This window comes from Rhincodon typus, chromosome 8 (genome assembly GCF_021869965.1).
Source record: "Rhincodon typus isolate 14 chromosome 8, sRhiTyp1.1, whole genome shotgun sequence".
Lineage (NCBI taxonomy): Eukaryota > Metazoa > Chordata > Chondrichthyes > Orectolobiformes > Rhincodontidae > Rhincodon > Rhincodon typus.
The window spans coordinates 77,895,525-77,916,130 of record NC_063339.1 but is presented as its reverse complement, the minus strand read 5'-3'; the positions used below and the strand labels follow the sequence as shown (position 1 = coordinate 77,916,130).

General features: G+C 40.7%; 1 protein-coding gene across 1 annotated transcript in view; it reads left to right on the top strand.

Annotated features, from left to right (window-relative positions):
- exd1 (exonuclease 3'-5' domain containing 1) overlaps nt 1-18,526 on the top strand; it is a 47,053-nt gene extending 28,527 nt beyond the window's left edge. The window contains exons 7-11 of the mRNA XM_020524284.2: nt 25-129; nt 2,134-2,214; nt 9,750-9,893; nt 11,178-11,369; nt 17,432-18,526. Coding sequence (XP_020379873.1) covers nt 25-129; nt 2,134-2,214; nt 9,750-9,893; nt 11,178-11,369; nt 17,432-17,749 — 840 coding nt within the window. The 3' untranslated portion in view covers nt 17,750-18,526. The remainder of the gene's footprint in view (nt 1-24; nt 130-2,133; nt 2,215-9,749; nt 9,894-11,177; nt 11,370-17,431) is intronic.
- Nucleotides 18,527-20,606: the final 2,080 nt, after the last annotated feature.

The window sequence follows — 20,606 nt, the reverse complement described above, 5'->3', positions numbered from 1 at the left end:
ATTTAATTCACTTTTGCTTTCTAGATAGCAACAAAGGATCAAATTTATTTGTTTGATATCTTCCTCCTGGGACCAGTGGCATTTAAGAATGGACTGAAAATGGTTTTAGAGGACTCTAATATATTGAAAGTAAGTTTCCACATCTACAGAGTAACACCACTGGCAGGAGATACATTTTGCTTACCCTACCGTGTCACATGGCATTTATGATCTTGGGGAGCAGGCAAATGATCTCATCGGATCCCTACAGTGTGGAAGCAGACCATTCTCCCCATCAAGTCCACACCAACCCTCTGAAGAGCATTCCATCCAGACCCAACCCTACTACCTTATCCTCATATCCCCGCATTCCCCATGGCTGATACCTAGCCTGCACATCCCTGGACATTGTGGCAGTTTAGCGTGGCCAAACTACCTTGCCTGCACATCTTTGGAATGTGGGAGGAAATTGGAGCACTCGGAGGAAACCCATAGAGACATGGGAAGAATGTCTAAACTCCATACAGACAGTCCTCCAAGGCTGGAATTGAATCTTGTTCCCTGGTGCTGTGAGGAGGCAGTGCTAGCTGCTATGCCACCTATGCATTCTGAAACAATTATAATTTATTTTGCTGTGCATATTCCCTTGCCAGCAATCTAATCATGTTGAGAGATGGCTTTGAGAGAATCAGGGATGTAATCCTATCCCAAGCGCCCACAGTGTAGAGCTTTGCAGTAAATGATATGTTTTTACCTTGAAGGCACTGAAATGAGCCATTCAAAGATTAAATTTTGTGTGGCCCTTTAACAAATGTCTCTCGGAAATCCAAAGGACTTTGACATTGTCTTAGATCATTTATCAAGAGGTCAAGGCAATAGTTCAAATCCTACCATGAGACCTGGTGGAGTTACAAATTGATTAATATTTCCAAGACTAACTTTCTAACCCCAGTAATGGTTACTATGGGAAAAAGTAGTGTCTGTTGTTGTCGTAAATTCATCTGGTTTGCTAATGTCCTTTAGCAAAGAAATTTGCTGTCCTTGCCTAATCTGGCCTGCATGTGACTTCAGATCCACAGCAATGTGGCTGACTCTTAAGTGCCAACCAGCAAGCCATTCATCTCAAAGGCAGTAAGCAGCAGGCAACAAGTGCTAGGCTTGCTGGTAACATCCACATCCCGTGGGACAAAAATGTCCAATGTACTCATTTGTCTCTGTCCAACCAGTTACAACCTCGGATAACTTGAGTAAATTTGTCAAAATGAATTCTGTTTTGTAAGGACATGTTGACTTTGGCTGACCATACTGTAATTGTATCCTTACTCCTATTCATGCACATGGGAGATGAACCTGAGTGCTCCTTGGTGTGTATACCTCAGTTAACCATTGACCTTGCTTCCATAACATTGCTGTCACTGTTCCTACATCACCCTTGCTGCTGCTGATGCTTAACTAGTCAAATGTTTCCTTTTCAACCTCTATGCTTTAAACTGTTGAAAATTCTGTTGCTTATACTAGTTCTCACTCCCCTATCACTACTGTCCATTTTTACAGCATTTGCTTCCAATCTCCCAACACCACCTCCAATTTAAAATTCTCACCCTTGTATTTAATTACTTCCATGGCTTCTTTACGTCATTAACTTTGTCCATTGCTAACACAATCTTCAATATCACCATTCCTCTAACTGGCTTTTATATAACCTAGCATTGCTAAAGACCTTCGACTGTCAACGCCTCACACTTTGAAACTCCCTGCTTCTGCTGCAAGGCTTTTTGTTTTTAAAAAATCAACTTATTTGACCATGCTTTTTGGTTACCCTAATTTGGCCTGGCATCATTTGTGAAGAACCTTGAGACAAGCTTCTGTATTTTAAGTCCTTCATAAGTAAAAGATTTTTTAATATCCACACTGCCTTCAACTGTTGGTGGGGAAGAAAAATGACAATACTGTCAAAGGAGTCCAATTGATTTGATTTGATTTTTTTTGCAGTATGACATAATTCTGTCTTGTAGACCACCAAATGTCATTACAGTCTTACTCAGCTCACAGTGGAACGAAATTGCTGCACACCTTTACCAGCAGGTTGGTTTCACTGTACATTCCACAGGACTTTGGATTAATTTGCCAACATTTGTTTTGTAAATTATTCAGGTGATCCATGACTGTCGCTTGGTTTCAGATTGCCTCTATCATCAATACAGAGTGGACCTTACCAATGTCTTTGATACACAGGTGAGGGTGAGCTTTGTCATTGGTTTAAGAATGATAACGGTATCTTGAGTAAATCGCTCTGTAGGCTGGTTTGCTTCTGAATTCTACGCAATCTTTTTTGAGTTATTTTTGTTATTGAGAAAGTTGAATGAAGGACCAAAGCTGATGAGAAATAGATGCTGGAGTGGGCTATTTGGTAATCTCTGGCTGGTCCTGCTGGTCAACAAAACTGATCTTTTATGTAAACTTCAACTTCCTTTGCTATCTCTATAGACCTTAATTACTCCATATCTAAAAATTGTATCAATTTTTGTCTTAAATGTACTTAACAACTGATATCCACAGCAGTTTGGAATAGAGAATTACAAAGTTGCATAACTCTTGAATGAAGAGATTTCTCATAACCTCTGTTCTAAATGCTTGACCCTTTATTCTAAGGCTATGGTTCCTCTAGATTTTCCAGACAAGGGATGCATTTTCTCTGACTCCTCTTCAGAATTTTATCTATTTCAATCATACCATCTCTTATTCTTGGAAATTCCAGGAAATATAGGCCTAATGTACTCCGTTGCCTCATTGGATATTGTCATTATTGTTTAGACTTGGGCTGGTAATTTTCACACCAGACAAATGTCAGGCAGACTATTTCCAATGAGATGCAATCTACCTGCTGCCCCTTGACATTCAATTACGTTACCACCACTGAATCCCCTACGATCAACATCTTGGGGATTACCATTGACCAGGAACTTGACTGGACTTGCCAAATAGATACAGTGGCTACGAGACCAGGCCAGCGGCTATGAGTGCTGCAGCATGTGATGCATCTTCCCAACTCCACAAAGCCTGTCCACCATCTACAAGGCACAAGTCAGGAATTTAATAGAATGCTCCCCACTTGCCTGGATCCAAGAAGCTTGACACCATCCAGGACAAAGCAGCCCGCTTGACTGGCACCGCATCCACACCCTCCACACTGATGTTCAGTAGCAGCATTGTGTACTATTTACAAGGTGCATTGCAGAGATTCGCCAAAATCCTTTGACAGCACCTTCCAAACCCACAACCACTTCCATCTAGAAAGACACCATCCTGATTTGAAAATATATCGCTGTTCCTTCACTATGGCTGGGTCAGAATCCTGGAATTTCCTCCCTAACAACATTGTCGTTCTGAGGAAGGGTCACTGAACCCGAAATGTTAATTCTGACCTCTCTCCATAGATGCTGCCGGACCTGCTGAGCCTTTCCAGCAATTGATGTTTGTTTTAAGATTACCTACAGTACATGGACTGCAACGGTTCAAGAAGGCAGCTCACTGTCACCTTCTCAAGGCCAGCTAGGGATGGGTAATAAATGCAAGCCAGCTAGCGATGCCCATGTCCCATGAGTTAGAAAAAAAATCTTCATCTCAGCAACCATTCTATAAACTTTGTTGCAGTCTCTTTGGGGTATTTTTTCTTTGGTTAAGGAGACCAAAACTCTGTTTTACTCAAGATCTAGCATCCTGGTGTCCTATATGATTGTAGTAAGAACCCTTTACTCTTGTATTCCAATCCTTTGTAACACAAGCAAACATAACTTAAGAGCCCAAGAAACAGGAGCCAGGAGTAGGCCATTTGACCCCTCAAGTCTGCCCTGCAATCATTAAGGTAGCAACTCCTGTTTTGTGCCCTGTCCTCTCAGCCTTCAACTCCCTGATGTTTTAAAAAGATATTTGTCTCCTTTTTAAATATTTTCAATAATCCGGCCTCCTCCACTCTTCAAGACATTCACTATTCTCTTAGAGAAGAAATACCTTCACATCTCAGCTCTAAATAAATGTGCCTCATTCTGTAATTAGGTCCCTCATTTGAGATTCCCTCCTTAGTGGAGACATCTTTTCAACATCCATCCTGTCAAGCCTCCTCAGAATCTTGTATGTTTCAATAAGATCACCTCTCATTCTTCTAAACTCTAATGAATAACAGCCTAACCTGTTTGCTGCCCTTAATAAGTCAAACCCCTTCATCCCAGGAATCACGCTTGTGAATCTGTTTTGAACTGCCTCCAATGTCTGTCTGTCTGTCTTCTTCCTGGGTAGTCCTTTTGGAGGATGTTTTGCTTCCACTGTTGGGGAATGGGTTCCTCTGAATAGTTCAGCCCTGCGGACTGCCACAGGTGTGGCAGGTGGGTATTTGAGGAGGTTAATGGGTAGGACACTCGCTCTTTCCATGCTTGGGCTTAGCCCCACATACTCCATTCAGTGATTCTCAAAGTGGTTGATGCCTTTGCAGATGTTTCTTCCCCAGTTTGTGCATTCCAGGGCAAGTGATTCTCACGTGTTGGTGGGCTCTCTTGCAGTTGTTTAGGGAGGCTTTCAGTGTGCCTTTGTAGCATTTTCTTTGCCCACCTCGTGATCACTTAACATTTCAGAGTTTAGAGAATAGCACTAGTTTAGGATGTCTTTTATCAGGCAGGCGAACAATGTCTCCTGCCCATCATAGCTAATCATGTGAGACCACTTCCTCAATTCTGGGGATATTGACCTGGGAGTAGATGCTCACATTGGTTTACCTATCTACATGTGGATTTGCAGGATTTTTGTGAAGGCCGTGCTGGAGGTAATTCTCCAGGGATTTTAAGGTGGCTGCTGTGCATGGTCCATAGCCCATGTTTTTGATGCATACAGAAGGTGGGGACCACAACTGTTTCTGCAGACCATGAGCTTGGTGTTGGGTTTGAGGTCTCAGATTTCAAACACATTGTTCCTCAGACATGCAAAGGCTGTACTGTGGCATTAGAGTCAATGTTGGATCTTTCCGTCAGTGTCCTGTTGCTCGAGGAGGCTGACAAGGTATGGGCAATGATCCCTCAGTCTCTTTTAAATCTTTCGCTGCTCACCTTAAAACTATGCCTCTAGTTTTGAACTCCCCCAGCCCTGTCAGAAGACATCTGCTATTCACCTTATCTATGCCCCTTGTGATTTTATACATCTATATTATGTCACCCCTCAGCCTCCTATGCTCCAGGGAAGAAAGTCCCAGTCTACCCAGTCTCTCTTTGTAACACAGCCTTCAGTCCCAGCAACATCCTTGTAAACTATTTCTGCCCCCTTTCTAGTTTAACATTCTTCTTATAGCAGGGTGACCAGAATGGTATGCAGGCTAAAAGTAACCTCACCAATATCTTGAGAGTGGAGGGTGCTTTAGCATAACATCTCATCCAAAAGACGATGCAGCTATTGCTCGTTGCATGCTACAATTGTCAGCCTAGATTAATCTCTCAAGCAGGACTTGAACATAGAATGGGTCACAGAATACTCTTCAAGCAGCTATGTGTTCTAGGCACTTTGTCAGGAGGAGGACTCCATTGGAGTTTCTTTCCCTACACCACCTTTGCCCAAACTTTTCCAAAGGTTTGCGTTCCTCCTGACTCTGCTATTGAAGTAGCCAAGGGAAAATCAACTTCTCTCTTGGGACTGATTGGTTGAGGCTGGTGTAGACTGCCTCTTTGGTCTCGTCTGCTGCATCTAGGGTCTAGGACGATGGTCATGCTTCTGGGCCAGAGCGAACTACAGGATCATGAGGCACTAACTTGCTGCAAAGAGGGATTAACTGAGACATCCAGCTGGTTCATTTCTTACAGTGGACTCAACCTTGTAGAGATGGTGTTCATGTTTGCCTTTCCAGAAGAAAGTGTAATGCCACCTTGTTTTTTAAGCTGACTTTTGCCAGTCATGTCTTGCTCTGGGTGGTGATATCAATGTTAAAGTGCTGGAATCCTCAGGCAGTGACAGCAGTGTGGTGTTCAGGTTATTGTTGAGATTGTCCATAAGGGTCCTGAAATTCATCTGGATTGTGGGGTTAAGTTGGAAGATTCCTGTGCATGGGTTCCTTTAAAATGAGGTGGTCATTACACGCTAACCACTGTATGGCCCCAGCAGAGCGAAGTCTTGACCCAATAGCAGGGAAAATCCAACACAACTGGAGACCAGGCTCTGCTGTAGGTTGGGGAAGAGTCCAACAAACACTTCACTCCACCATGGTAATGATTGGTGGATGATGAGGGTGAAGCCCATTGTGGCGGCAGCCAGTAGCATCAGGATATTGAAAGGATGATCTGGGCTGGAGGCTGGGGAATGCCAGTATATCTTTTAATTTCCTTGGTCAAATCTCTGAAATGAATTTACAACCCTGCTCTCTCAGGATCCGTGTTGATGTCCAAGTTGAATGAGAGGTGGCCATAGATCTGGGGTGGGGTGAGCACACTTTTACTGTGAGTGCCAGCATATCATTTCTTAAATATGGTGACCAATACTGTACACAGTACTTCTGGAGTGGCCTTACCAACACCCTGTACGGTTGTAACAAGACTTCCCTATTTTATAAACTTTAACGCCTTAGCAGTGAATGCCAAAATTCCATTTGCCTTCCTAATATATTACTTGCCTTCTTAGTACTAATTGACTCCATAATTCCTTGCTCTATCTGTATCATAACTTTATAATTCATATACAAGAATACTAAGATTCCTCTGAATACAAACATTGAACATGGAAGAACAAGAGAGGAGATGAAATAAATCTGGTGGAGTAACATATTGTCATGAACATTGAGTTTAAAAAGGCTGCAAATAGAAAATCGAAAATAGATTTGAGTTTAAAAGAAAAGTAAGAGGGCAGTGCAATGAATCTAGATTTTGACATATTGAGGATCCTAAAAGGGGGAAATGTATTGTAGGATCATATTATTTCCAAGCTACAAATACAGGAAAGGAGAATCTGGCAAACCATTGACTAGTGTATATGGATAAAGTTCAAAGTTCTGTGGGGATAAAAGAAAAGACCCACAATTGGATAAACTGGACTGGGAACAGTGTCCTGATGAATCTGTTAACAGCTCTTTAACATCAGGAAGTTGTGGCAAGAGGATTTAGGCATGGGTAAGTTCATAACCAGCAAGAAAAATGATGGCTGTACTTCAGAACAGGAATTTATAGTAAAAATCATGAGTTGGGAAGGGACACAAAGTCAATGACTAAGGTAGCATCAGAGGAAAAATCAAAATTAAGGCTGAAGGCTCCATATCCAAAAACACCCAGTACTTGCAACCAAGTAAATAAATTCTTAGCACAGGTAGAAATTAATGGGTTTTATCCAGTAGCCATTGTAGAGATATGCTGAATGATCAAAGTTGGGAACTAAGAATTCCAGTATACCATTTTCAGAAGACAGGGGTGAAATGGAAAAGGTATTGGGGCAGGATGAATTTCTGTTCTTAATTGATAGGGCATGAGAGTGGAAAATTAATCTGTCGAATCAATTTGGATGGAAGTAAGTAAGTACATGATGCAGGAGGGGCTTATGAGAAACTCACTTACATGAGTAATTCATCTATTAGTAATTGTTGTCAATTAGAGACACATATGACTAGGGCAAAGCAGTAATGATGGGAAAATGGCCTAATCCTGCTCCTGTTTCTCATGGCCCATTCGTATCTACTTTTTTCACCGATTGATGACTTCACTATGTTCTTTATTTGGTGCTGTACAAGTGCAAGTTGCTCATCTCCACTCCTTTCAACAAATAACCAAGCCATTTTCTGGGTTAGATTATTTAATCTTATGAAATATTCAGCATCTTGGAGATGACTTTCTTTGAACCTTATTAAATAATTCAACCTTGAACAGATGCTAGGAAGTTACATGCTTATAACCGACAGGTTGAATTTGACTATGCATTTCACAGTTTGTCATTTCCAGCCTTGAATGTATAAAACAAACTGAGGGAAGTATTTGTGTTGCAGCTACCTGAGCCCCAGAATTTGTCTTGACTCTGCTCATTTCTGAATGCTTGGAGAAGTGAGGAAGGGAGCAGAAAATAGATGATCAAGAAGATGATGAGTTCAGAAAAGTCAGTCTAAGAGTGAAACTGAATGAGATGAGGATTAGAGACTGAGGTGACGACAAGACCAGGAAGAGTGATGAGCAAGAAAAGGGGAGAGCATTGGAGACAAATCAACCAAATGGAGATATGAAGTCTAAGCTGCTTCTGGTTTTTGTTTGAGGCGGCATCTGGCACTCGAGGAAGAAGCACTGAGATTATCTTTGATCTTCCAAGAGCTTAAAGTATAATAGGCTTTAGACTAGTAGACCTGGGGGGGTTTAATGATGGTCATGCCTGCCAAAGCTGCCTATACCAATCATGTGGCAGGTACAGTTGGATCTGTGCAAGGGAGTGAAGATCAGAGCCACAGCTGGGGAGCAGAATGCATGATTTGGTTTTTTTAAAAAAAAGCATTGAGAGAGGAAGTTAGATGGCTGAATAAATCAGCAGCTGTACAGGAATTGTGTGCCACAGGCTCGGCAATATGGAGTTAGGGCATTTCAGTCGAAGTATGTTTTCAACCTCCGTGAACCTTACTCAATCTGGACAGTAGTTGATTTTTCCTTGATGGTCCCTATCACACAAGCAGCCTACAGTCAAATACTATTCATCAACAAAACAAGGTTGAAAGCAGGAGTCTGTCACAAGTCATTGGTTTGAGTACTGCTCCCAGAACATCTTACATTTATGGGGAAAGCATTTTTCTGCACAGTTCTACCAGACACACCTGCATATTGTTATGATAAAACACATTAGTACACTATCTGGTGAGGGTCAGAGTCCAGAATGTGGACCAACCAGTTATCTGAGAATCTAAAATTGTCAGTGGTCTGTCAATTACTCAGAATTAGAGTCAGTAAGTTACTGATTCCAGTAACTACTGTCTTTGTTTAGATCACTGGCAGGATAAGCTTGCTGCAGCCGACATATTTGAGATTGTCCCAGCCCTTATTGATTTTTAAAGCGTCCAGATAATCTGTCTTTCTCATTTAGAAATGTCTAGAAGGAGTGTGGTTCATAATATTACTTGTGGTTGTAATGGTTTACTTATAATTGTTTCAGATTTGGAAGGGAAGCAGAGAATTTTTCTGGAAGAATTTTTCTTTGGTCAGGTACATGCTTTGAAGTGGTATTGTAGAGAATTCTACTCAAAGGTAAACAGTGCTAGTTTGGAGCAAGGACACACATTGGAGCAGGTGCCGCACAGAACTGAAGATTGTATAAAGTTTGCTGTGTGAAAATGGTTCTTGCACAGCCTGTGAATGCTGACCATCCACCTTTATGGTACATGCTTTCTGGGTTCTTGTCAGGGATTTCTCCCAGTATAATGTTGGAATTTAAATTACTCTTCTCGTCCCATGCACATTACAGTGAATCACAATTAGTTTGGAAATGTTGGAATCATGCCTTTTCGCACTTTCTCCCTGCAGATGGGTTTTTGAGTTCAGTACACGTCCTGCTTGTTGAAAAGCAGCCTAAACATGAAGCAAGCCTTCACACTGTTCTGTAAAATTATACAGAACATACAGCACAAACAGGCTATTCAGTCTAACTAGTTCATGGTTGCATTTATGCTTCACTTGGTCTTCCTCCCATGCTAAAATAACTCTGTTACTAAATTCTTGATTTCCTTCTCTCTCATGCTTTTCTAATTTCTCCATCTACATGCTGGATTTTTATTTTATCTACAGGTTGCAGATGTTCTGCAGTTCTCCTTTGAAGCAGGAGGCCTTCTTCCGAACTGCGTCAGTACATTGGAAGAAAGCTTGATCCGTCACCTCTCCCTTCCCACAACTAAAGCCCAATTTCTGCAGCGCAGTGCACATGCAGTCAAGGTATTTGTTAGCAGCTTGGGTAAAGTTTACAATGCAAGTGTCTCTATTGAATATAATCATTGGTGTTTCAGTGCTCAGAGGATGAATTGTTAGAAACATACAAGACTGCAGCTCAGACTAAAACTGCTCAGGTCATGCCCGTGTGCTGGCTGTTTGAACAAGCTGTCAAATTCACCGCCTTCTTGCGCACAGCCCTGCAAATTTTTCCTTCTCAACTATTTCTTCAATCCCCTTCTGAAAGTTACCATTAAATCAACTACCTTTTCAAGCAGTGCTTTCCAGATGTCAATGTTTGGAGTAGTGGGGATTCATAGTTTTCAGCAACTATTTTACATCTGTATGCTGTTTACTAACCCACCTGGCAGCAGAAGGAGTCTGTCCTTGCTTAGTCTATCAAAACTCCTAATTTACAATGCATTTATTTAAGTCTCCTTTTACTACTATAAAGATCTTTGGCCTGTACTGTTGTCTTGCAAGAAATGACTAGTGTCGGTTCTAACTGTTTGGTACTGATGTAAAAAGAACTATTCTCCCGTTACTTGGCATATTAGCTTAATTTTGATGAATTCCTTGATGTTTTGAAACCTCCATAACCACACAAAGTGGCAAATTAATTGGTAACCAGATTCTATTTGTGAGAAAATTATGAATGTAAAACAAGATACCAATTACACAAGTTGGACATATGAAAAGAAAATTGTACTTTCTCATCTTGCAATTTATCTTAAAATGATGTAGTTGCATTTTCATGCATTTGTTTATCTCTTCCACAACTATACCCAGTCCTTATTTAATACCCTCGATAAGACCAGGAAGCTCACCTCATGGATGTAGATACCCTGAAGATTCCAAACTAACTGCAGGAAAAAAAGACTCCAGAACAATTCAGAAGTTGGGCAACTTTTCTCTCCCAAATTCTAAAAAGCCATTGTCATTGTGAGAAGTCGAGTAGAACCTTGAGCAGTCCAGGCAAGTGAGAAATAAAAGATACGTGGAGATGGATTTTAGCCCACTTAGCTTATCTAGCCTATTCCTTTACACACACTCCTCCAACTTGAGAGTGCGTACAAACCTCAGCCATTTCCAATTGGTGCGCACTGTAAATGCATTTACAAGTTGAAGTTAACGGATCGCAAGAGGTGAGTATCTGGGAGATATTCAGGGGAAGAGAAGATTTTATTTCCCCCCACTTTGGCTCCAACTTGAAAAATCTTTGAAAATGTGTCAATGTTTGTCATAATTAATTTCTTGTCTTTTCTCTCATTGTATGTCTTTGGTGTGCAGGATAATCCAAAGGTATGGACCTACCGTCCACTTCCTACATGCTTGATGCAGAGAGCAGGATTGGAAGTAATGTACCTGCTTTCACTCCGTTCAGTCCTGATGGACAAGTTAATGGTGGATTTCACGACTCAAGTGGACAACTACCTGAGCATGTACAGAAATATGCCCTGTATTAACCTGGGAAGTGCTGAGGTAAGAACTGCTTGGCAATCGGGGGGGAAAGTTTAAGGTTCCTTCAGATGAGGTGTTCTCCTTTCATTGTCTCTGCATGACACAGGCTGTTACGTACAAACGTATGAATTAGGCGCTAGAGGTCATGCAGCCACTCTAGCTTGCTCCACCATTCAATAAGGCTGTGGCTGATGTGATTATTTCACATTTTCCCCCTCCCTGATAACCTTTCACCCCCTTTCTTATGAAGAATCTATCTTCTGCCTGACAAATATTGCATATTTCAATCAGATCACCTTCTAAGCTCCAACAGATACAAGCCTAACCTGTCCAGACCTCCTTCAAAAGACAACTGACCCATTCTGTGTATTAGTTCATTAAACTGCCTAAGAATTATATTCATAAAGTTGCATGTGCAAGCTTATTTAAATGAGGTCAGTACTGTACAGATGTGTACACTCCTCATGTTGTCTCATCAGTACCCCATATTACTGAAACATAACCTCTATACTTTTGTATTCACTTTTCCTCACAATAAATGATAACAATCTCTTGGCTGTCCTAATTGCTCCTGAACCTGAATCCCAGCAATTCATACACTAGGACATCCTGATTGCCCTCTTTTTATTCTGCCTGTGAAAGTAAATAATTTCTTATGTTCCCACATCATGCTCCATTTGTCAGATCTTTGCCCACTCCCTTAACTTGTCTATCTCCCTTTGTAGCCTGCTTATATCCCCTCTCAATTATTGTCACCTATTTTTGTGTCATTAGAAAATTTGGCAATTTCAGTCTCTTCAGCCAAGTCATTTTTACATAAATTGTAAAATGTCCCAGCAACAAGTTGTGACACCACTTGTTATATCGGTCAACCAGAAAAAGACCCATTTATGCCTACTGTTTCCTGTTGGCTAGCCAATCTTCCATTCATACCAATATGTTGATGTCTGCATCATGACCTTTTATTTTCCTTTGATGTGACACCTTATCCAATATCTTCTCGAAATTAAATAAACCCCATTAATTCATAGCATATGTTATTCTTCAAAGAAATCCCATAGATAGGTAAACATGATTCCCTTCTCATAACCATGCTTGTACTGCCTGATAACTTTCAACTTTTCTTTCAATAGCTTCTAACAGCTTCTCTATGGCTGATATGAAGCTAACTGATCTGTAGTTTGCTGCTTTGTCTCCCTTTTTGAATAAAGGAGTTACGTTCACTATTTTTTAATCTAATGAAATCTTGCTCGAATCTTCGGTATTTGGAAAATTAAAACCACTGCATCACCTATCTCACCAATCACTTCACTTAAGACCCTACGATAAAGTTCATCAAAGCCCAGGCACTGGTCACCTTGTGGCTCCAGTCATTTGCTCAGTACACTTCCCTGATAATTTTTGAGTTTCTTTCCTTTTCAATTCTTGATTGCAGTTCTTTCCAGGATGTTACTTGTATACCCCATAATGAAAACTGATGCAAAATACCTGTTCAGTTCTTCTGCCACTTCCTTATTTTCTATTATTAGTTTCCCAGACTCCCTTACTAAAGAACCAGTCCTCACTTTCTTAACTTTAATTATCTATAGAAACTTGAACTGTCTGTTTTTGTACATCTAGCTAGCTTCCTCTCTGTAACTTTCTTCGTTAACCATAGATGGTAGCTGTTTCCCCTTGTAACTTTTTTTTTTTTCTCATTGGAACGTATCAACTTAGTGTTCTTTGTCCCATTAAGTGTCTACCACTGTATCCTTAATGACCTATCCCTTAACCTAAGTTTCCAGTTCTCTTTAACTAGCTCTACTTTTATGTTCTTATAGTTGCCCTTATGCTTAAATTTCCAGTTTTGGACCCACTCTTCTCTCCCTAAACCTCATTGTAAAAATCAATCATATTATGATTCGTGCTCCTTCGAAGCATCTTCACTACAAGATCATCGTTTAATTTTCCTTAATTGCACAATCCCACATCAAGTACAATTTGCTCCTGGAACCTGCTCGAGGAAACCGTCCCAAAAACTTTGTATGAATTCCACATTTGATTTCCTTTGCTGATCTGATTTATTTCCAGACTCTACAGATTAAAATCCCTCATGGTTATTGCTATACCTTTTCTGAAAAGCTCTAATAATTTCTTCACTTATACTCCCACTTATTGCATAGTTATTTTTAGGAGGACTGTACATCACTCCCAAAGGTGACTTTATTGTTTCTCACTTGTATCAATTGTTACCACATCCTGGTTTCCTGAACATATGTCATCCGCACTAATATACTATCATTAACTAACAGACGACCCTCTCCACTTATTGCTAGCTTCCTATACTTATTAAATGTCATGTCCCCTTTGAGTATTAAACGGTCAAGATGCAAAATGTCTCTGTAATGACTATCACACAGCCCAAATGTATCCTATCATATATGTTTCATATAATGATGCATTCAACATTCAAAACAAAGCCTTGAGTTTCATCCTTTTTATTATTTTAGTAGTCTATAAGACCATAAGACATGGGAGCAGAAATTAGACCATTCGGCCCATTGAGTCTGCTCCACCATTCAGTCATGGCTGATAAGTTCCTCAACCCCATTCTCCTGCTTTCTCCCTGTAACCCTTGATCCCCTTGATAATCAAGAACCTATCTATCTCAGTCTTAAATGTACTCAATAACCTGGCCTCCACAGCCTTCTGTGGCGGTGAATTCCATAGATTGACCACTCTTTGGCTGAAGAAGTTTCTTCTTATCTCTCTTCCCTTTACTCCAAGGCTGTGCCCTCGGGTCCTAGTCTCTCCTACCAATGGAAGCATCTTCCCAACATCCACTCTGCCCAGGCCATTCAGTATTCTGTAAGTTTCAATTAGATCCCCCCTCATCCTTCTAAACTGTATTGAGTATAGCCCCAGAGTCCTCAAACGTTCCGCATATGTTAAGCTTTCCATTCCTGGGACCATTCTCGTGAACCACCTCTGAACCCACTCCAGGGCTCTTAAATCCTTCCTGAGCCAGTTTCTAGTCCTACTTGTTGATTCACTCTTGAGATTGAACACTGTTATCTTTTCCTCTTGCGATCTCTATCAGTTCCCTTTGTGTCTTACCATGCTGTATTCGTTGAGTTACGATGTCTACTCAAATTTAATTCCTTGCTTCAAACTCTCCTTCTTTTGTTATAAGGCTTGGTAGAACACTGGCCCCATCATGGTTCCATTGTAGACCGTCCCAGTGATACAGAATGCACTATCCTCGTGCTGATGGCAGTGACCTATGAACTGGAACCCACTTGAATCATTATTTAAGCCAATCATTCATTTCTCTAATTTCTCTGACATCTTGCTCCTGGCTCAGGTTGTCCAGTGATCATTACTTTTTCATAGAATCATAGAATCTGTACAGTGTGGAAACAGGCCCTCCGGCCCAACAAGTCCACACTGACCTTTGCAGCACCCACCCAGACCCATCCCCCTATAACCTCCCTAATCTACACATCCATGAACACTACGGGCAATTTAGCATGGCCAATCCACCTAGCCGGCACATCTTTGGACAGTGGGAGGAAACCGGAGCACCTGGAGAAAACCCACACACACTGGGAGAATGTGCAAACTCCACACAGACAGTCGCCCGAGGCTGGAAACAAACCCAGGCACCTGGTGCTGTGAGGCAGCAGTGCTAACCACTGAGCCACCGTGCCGGCATAAGCAGTCAAGGGGGCGGGATGAGGCTAGTTGGTAGGAGACCTGTCCGTCTTCCCTGGACTGACCTATCCCTTCCCTAACTCCCCACCTACACTCGTCTTTACTGGCTCCACCCCCGCCTCTTTGACCTGTCTGTCTCCTCTCCACCTATCTTCTCCTTTATCCATCTTCTATCCGCCTCCCCCTCTCTCCCCCTCTCCCTATTTATTTTAGAACCCCCTTTCCCTCCCCCATTTCTGAAGAAGGGTCTAGGCCCAAAACGTCAGCTTTCCTGCTCCTCTAATGCTGCTTGGCCTGCTGTGTTCATCCAGCTCTACACCTTGTTATCTCCGATTCTCCAGCATCTGCAGTTCCTACTATCTTGTTTAACTGGAACAGTTGCCAAGCAATATGAGAGACATTTGGAAGCAATTGATTCTGGTTTCTAGGCAGCCAAGGCCTTTGCCAGTGGAAATAGTTGGCATATGGTTGTTGACAGGTTGGCTATTGATGGTTGGAAACATCATTACCTTTCAGTTTCTCTTCGCTGAGAAAATTGCCACCAGTTGTTCTGTGCTCATTCCAGTTGAACTCAACTTGTGTAAAAGAGAATTAGTGAGCCTCTTCAAATGAATCAAGACCACTTGCTTCAGCATGGTCATGCACGCAATCATCAAAAATTCATGAAGAAATTGGAAGAGATACTGATAGTAGCTCTAAGTTTCAAACATTTATTTGGAAAACACCAAGTAAATATTGAATCATATGAGTAAAGACTTGCTTTTTTAAAAAAAAAGCGCCCTAATTCATCTCCTGGCAACATTGGTTCTTGAAGAAATCTTGAATTTTATCAGAGATGTAGTTTTTCATCACCTTTGCCTTTTTTGTGACATCTTCCACACTTAGCCCCTGGGTATGGAAGTGTTGGTTGAAGCTGATGCTAGTGAATAAAGCAAAGTAAAGGATTAAACAAGACTTTCCACTAACATTGCTGAACAATGTAAAAATATGTTCTAACAAAATGACAGTACAGTCTCAAAGCAAAAGCATATGACACCTAAATTAACTTCTCTGTAAACAATTGCCTAAAAGAATGTTTTGTTCCCACCTACATATGCCAACAGCTTTAGAGAATTTCTGAAATGCCAGAAATGATGCACTAAGTTTTTAGATGCGCTTTAAGCCAAGCTTTACAAAACTTAAAACTTTAAATTTACTAGTAATTACTTAGTTTTCTGCCATTTTTTGATACGTGATAACCATCGCTGGTAGCTCCATCATAGAAATCTCTGAAATGCACAGCAAGCCAATCAGCATTTAAGAGTAAGGTAGATTGACTTTTACAGGTGTGACTTGGTGTACTGATAATCAACCTGTTAGTTTCAGGTTTCCAATATTTGCCACTTTGTTTCTAATTCCATTGTGTCAAGCATCCCACAGCTAAATGCTCCATGTGGGTACTTGACGAGTAATTAGTTTGTTTTTGTTTATGGTCAGAGTTAAACGAAAAGTAAATCATGCACTTTCTCATCAACCTGTCTGAATTGACCGAGATGTTTATCACCCGTATTTTTAATGTGTTTTCCTCCCAGTGCACTAAAGTAATGAGTGTCAAAATGCTGGTTAGTGAACAGTGTTCAGATAAGTTTAGAATTAGAACATTCCAGCAGTTTTGTTGTACGTTTTTAGTGAAAATAAATGTAATTAACTTTCAAGTGCATTTGCACCCAGAATATTTGCACTGTAGAAAAGAATTAAGCAATTGAACTTTTTTTTTTGGACAGGATGTGCAAGGAGAGTTCTTATGCGAGTTTGATTACAGGACTAATCATTAGCACAGAGAAAAGGGTTTTAATTTGTGACATTAAAAAAAGTCCTTATTCTTTTTAATGGCACATAACCATTCTGACTGTACTCAGCAAGTCAGGCGGAATGTCTAGGAAGCAAAGTGACAAATTTTGGAGGTCTGGTGTAGGATTGTGCTTAAAACTTTAACTTGTCACTTTTCTTCCACAGAGCCTTTCTGGTATTTTCTGTTTTTGTTACAGATTTCCAGCATCTGCAGTATTTTTAATTAACCCAATGGTTTCTGTTCAACTGCGTTTGCTGAACTTTACAGATAGAACTTTGGTATTCAATGTTTTAAAAATAAGTTTCAAAAATGTAAGGTGTATTGCTGAAAGAAAATTTGATGAATTCAGGATTAATGCATTGTAATTTCCCATTTGTCTATCAGGTGAAGCCCACCATTAGGAACACCACCAGATAACACAGCAAACTCCCACAAGTAGGAAAGTGATGATAAGCAGATAATCTAATGTGTTTTTTTAATGTTAGCCAGAGGATAAATATTGGGTCAGGACATCAAGGATAACTTTCCTGATTTTTCATGTTTGTTTTTTCTTTGTCAGCATTACTCAATGGAGCTTCCATATGAATTGAAGGAATTAGCTGTTATTCAGAGACTGAGAAGAGAAGATGCTATGAAAAGTTATAAAATAGATGAAAAGGGCCTTCTGGTGAGACCACACCCTCAATCTGAGAAAATATCTGAATCAGAAGGAAGGGTAATAAACACAGATGACATTCCAGAGCTTGAGTCCATCGTACCCTCGGGTGAAAATGCTTTCGAAATGCAGAATGATGAGATTCCATTTCTTGAACCAAGCCCTGATTGTACTCAAGACCTTTGTCCTCCCTTGGAACGTGTCAGTCTTTCAGTATTCTAACTCTGACAAAAACACATTGTTGCCAGTGTTCAACTTTGTGCAGAAATCAATTACTGATCCCAGAGATGGTTGAGCTGAATGTTGACTTTATTGTGAAGGTGACTGAGCATTGTTCAATTCTGAAGCCTGAAGACAAAGCTGCTGTTTCTGCCTGACTGTCAAGATCTATAGACGAAACCAAGACCTGTTCTGGGGATGGTACTTTTCAAATCAGTTTCTGTCTCACTTTTTGGAAATGCCTTCAATGTTGTCACATTACAACTGGAGCTTGCTTTGATTTACAGTGGTTTTGGAGTAGCTGAATGGTTTTAAGTTCCTTTTGTGCTGTTCATGAAGTAATGAGACTTTAGTTTCCCACACAGCGAGTACCCATAATTAGATCATATGGAAAGGGAACCAAGTGTCAGCTAAGTGCATCCTTCGGGAAGAGAAATAAAACAGCAGGCTGCCTTCTGTCCCTGTCCTAACTGAGCGGCTGATATCTCGATCTAGGCTTCCAGTTTATTGCTTGTATCCTGACTCCAATGAAAGGGAAACAAACAACTTGAATGGTTAGTTTGGAGAAAATATTTGTGAAATAGGAGCAGTATGTTTCCACTAATAATTGTGCATTCATGTTATGTGTCATATTCTTTGATATACTTGCAAGATATTGTATTTTTAATACTGCTCTGATTTATGACATTAAGATTACTTTTTTCCTAATTCAGGCCTATAAATCTGTATCAAAGTATGACTTTCCTGCTAAATAAATGATTTCCTTTATTATGACCAAAACGTAAATTCTTGGGAGTTATTGAAGAAGGTAATACTTACCAACCTCTGAAATGTTCTGCAGCCTCCCAGATGTAACAGAGCTTTTATTTGTTTAACAAAGCATGGGATTAGTCAACATGAACACTAATAAGCAAGCTATCTCCAACTCAGTTGGGTTTTCATTCAACTACTGAAACAGAACAGTCACTGGATCCATGATTTAAGGTGACCAGATGTGGTGATTTGGGGGGGACATTTTTTTTTGTAAAACTTATCCCCGTTTCCCAACCTTGTTCTCCAGATTTTTACAAGTCCTGGTTTTTTACTCCCACTGAGTCTCCTCTACTTTAAAGTTCCGTTTCTCCTCCACAAAGAATTCAATTTCACATCCATCAGTAGAAAGCTAAATTTAACTCTCTAAAATAGCAGATCCTTTTAAATTATAAATCATTGAGTGGGACTGATGCTCTGAAATCAACCAACCGTCGGCTCATAACAAAATTCTTTGGTTGTTGGGTCATGTGAGGGAACTTTACCCAATAAAGTGCATGGGTGCTGATTGTATTTGAATTGTAGCACTTTCTAATCCGAGGTCTCATTCATTGAGCTTCTCGTGTGTAGTTGGAGCTGCTCCCATCCAAGCAATGTGGAGTATTCCATCACACTCCTGACTTGCGCCTTGTAGATGGCGGACAACATTAACTTAGAAGGGGAAGAATTTTTTAAAAAGTGTAGTTTTTTTATTAAGCCAGCGCAAGGAAAGCCCTACAAGAGAGGGATGGTGCTGGTCCTAATTTTTGAGTGTTAAGCCGGGCAAATAGTAGAAGTGTAAGTGGGGAGCATTTCAGTGATAGTAACATTAACTCAATAAAATTCAAAGTGGTCATGCAAAAGGACAAAGAAATAAAAGTTCTGAATTGGGGGAGGCCGATTTTAATATGAAAGGATCTCGCCAAGGTGGACTAGGAGCAGCTACTTGTAGGAAAAGCTACACAGTAAAGGTGAAGGAATATCAGGGGTAAACAAGTCCAGTGATTCCTGGATAGCAAGGGATGTATAGAACTGGAAAAAGCGTGCATAAAGGAAAGCTTAAGGTAGATACTGAAAGCCTAGAGAAGTACACAAAGTGCAGGGTTTCCTGAAAAATTAGCAGAGCAAAGAGGGGGCAAGATAAAACACTGACAAGTAAAATAAAGGATCACCCAAAGGTATTTTATAAGAATATTAGGGGCAAGAGGATAACCAGGGAAAGAGTAGGGCTCAGTAGGGACCAGCGTAGCAATGTGTGTGGAGCTGGAAGATGTAGGTAAGGTTTTAAGTAATTACTTTGTTCTTCTTGATACTGAATACAGTCACAATGTGAGTTTAGAAATCGGGGAGGGGAGTTGTGATTATTTTGAAAGATGAGTGCGGAGAGGGAGGTGGTACTAATGGTTTTCGTGGGCTCATAATTAGATAATTCCCCACGCCCAGATGAGATGTAGCCTTAGCTGCTGTGGGAGGCAAGAGGAAATTGTAGGAGCCCTGATATTTTGCAAATCCTCCCAGGAGAGTTGCCAGGGAATTGAAACACATTTAACATGGTACCATTACTCAAGAAGGGTCTTTTCTTTTGGGATCACTACTAGGACCTGCAATCATGTTATAACCTTTCCTTAACTACTTTGTCAGAGCCAGGGCATAAGTGGTGATTGTGGTGGCATATGCTTATGGTTGAGCTGAAGGTGAAAAGTTACATGCTTTCAATACGATTGGGGAGCTCAGGCAGTGCATCCAAATTCCTATTCTAAATAGCAGTATCGACACCATGTAATATGTTGCTGCCAATCTTTCCTTTCCAGGAGAACATGTAGTACCTGTTTGTTCCTTCAGCTGCCCCTGCCCAGGAATGTGGATCTCACTGAAGGTGGTCATTGGTTTTGACAGCTCGTGCGTTATGACTGCAGTTCTTATTTCCAGACTTTCACTCTTGAGATTATCTGAGTGTCCCAACATTCCAAGTCTCAAAAAATTTGAAGTTTGTTTTCAGTAACCAGAAAGATAATGATCCTGCAGGGCGTGAATCACCTGCCTGAAGGAAGTGAGCAAGCCTATTTTTAGG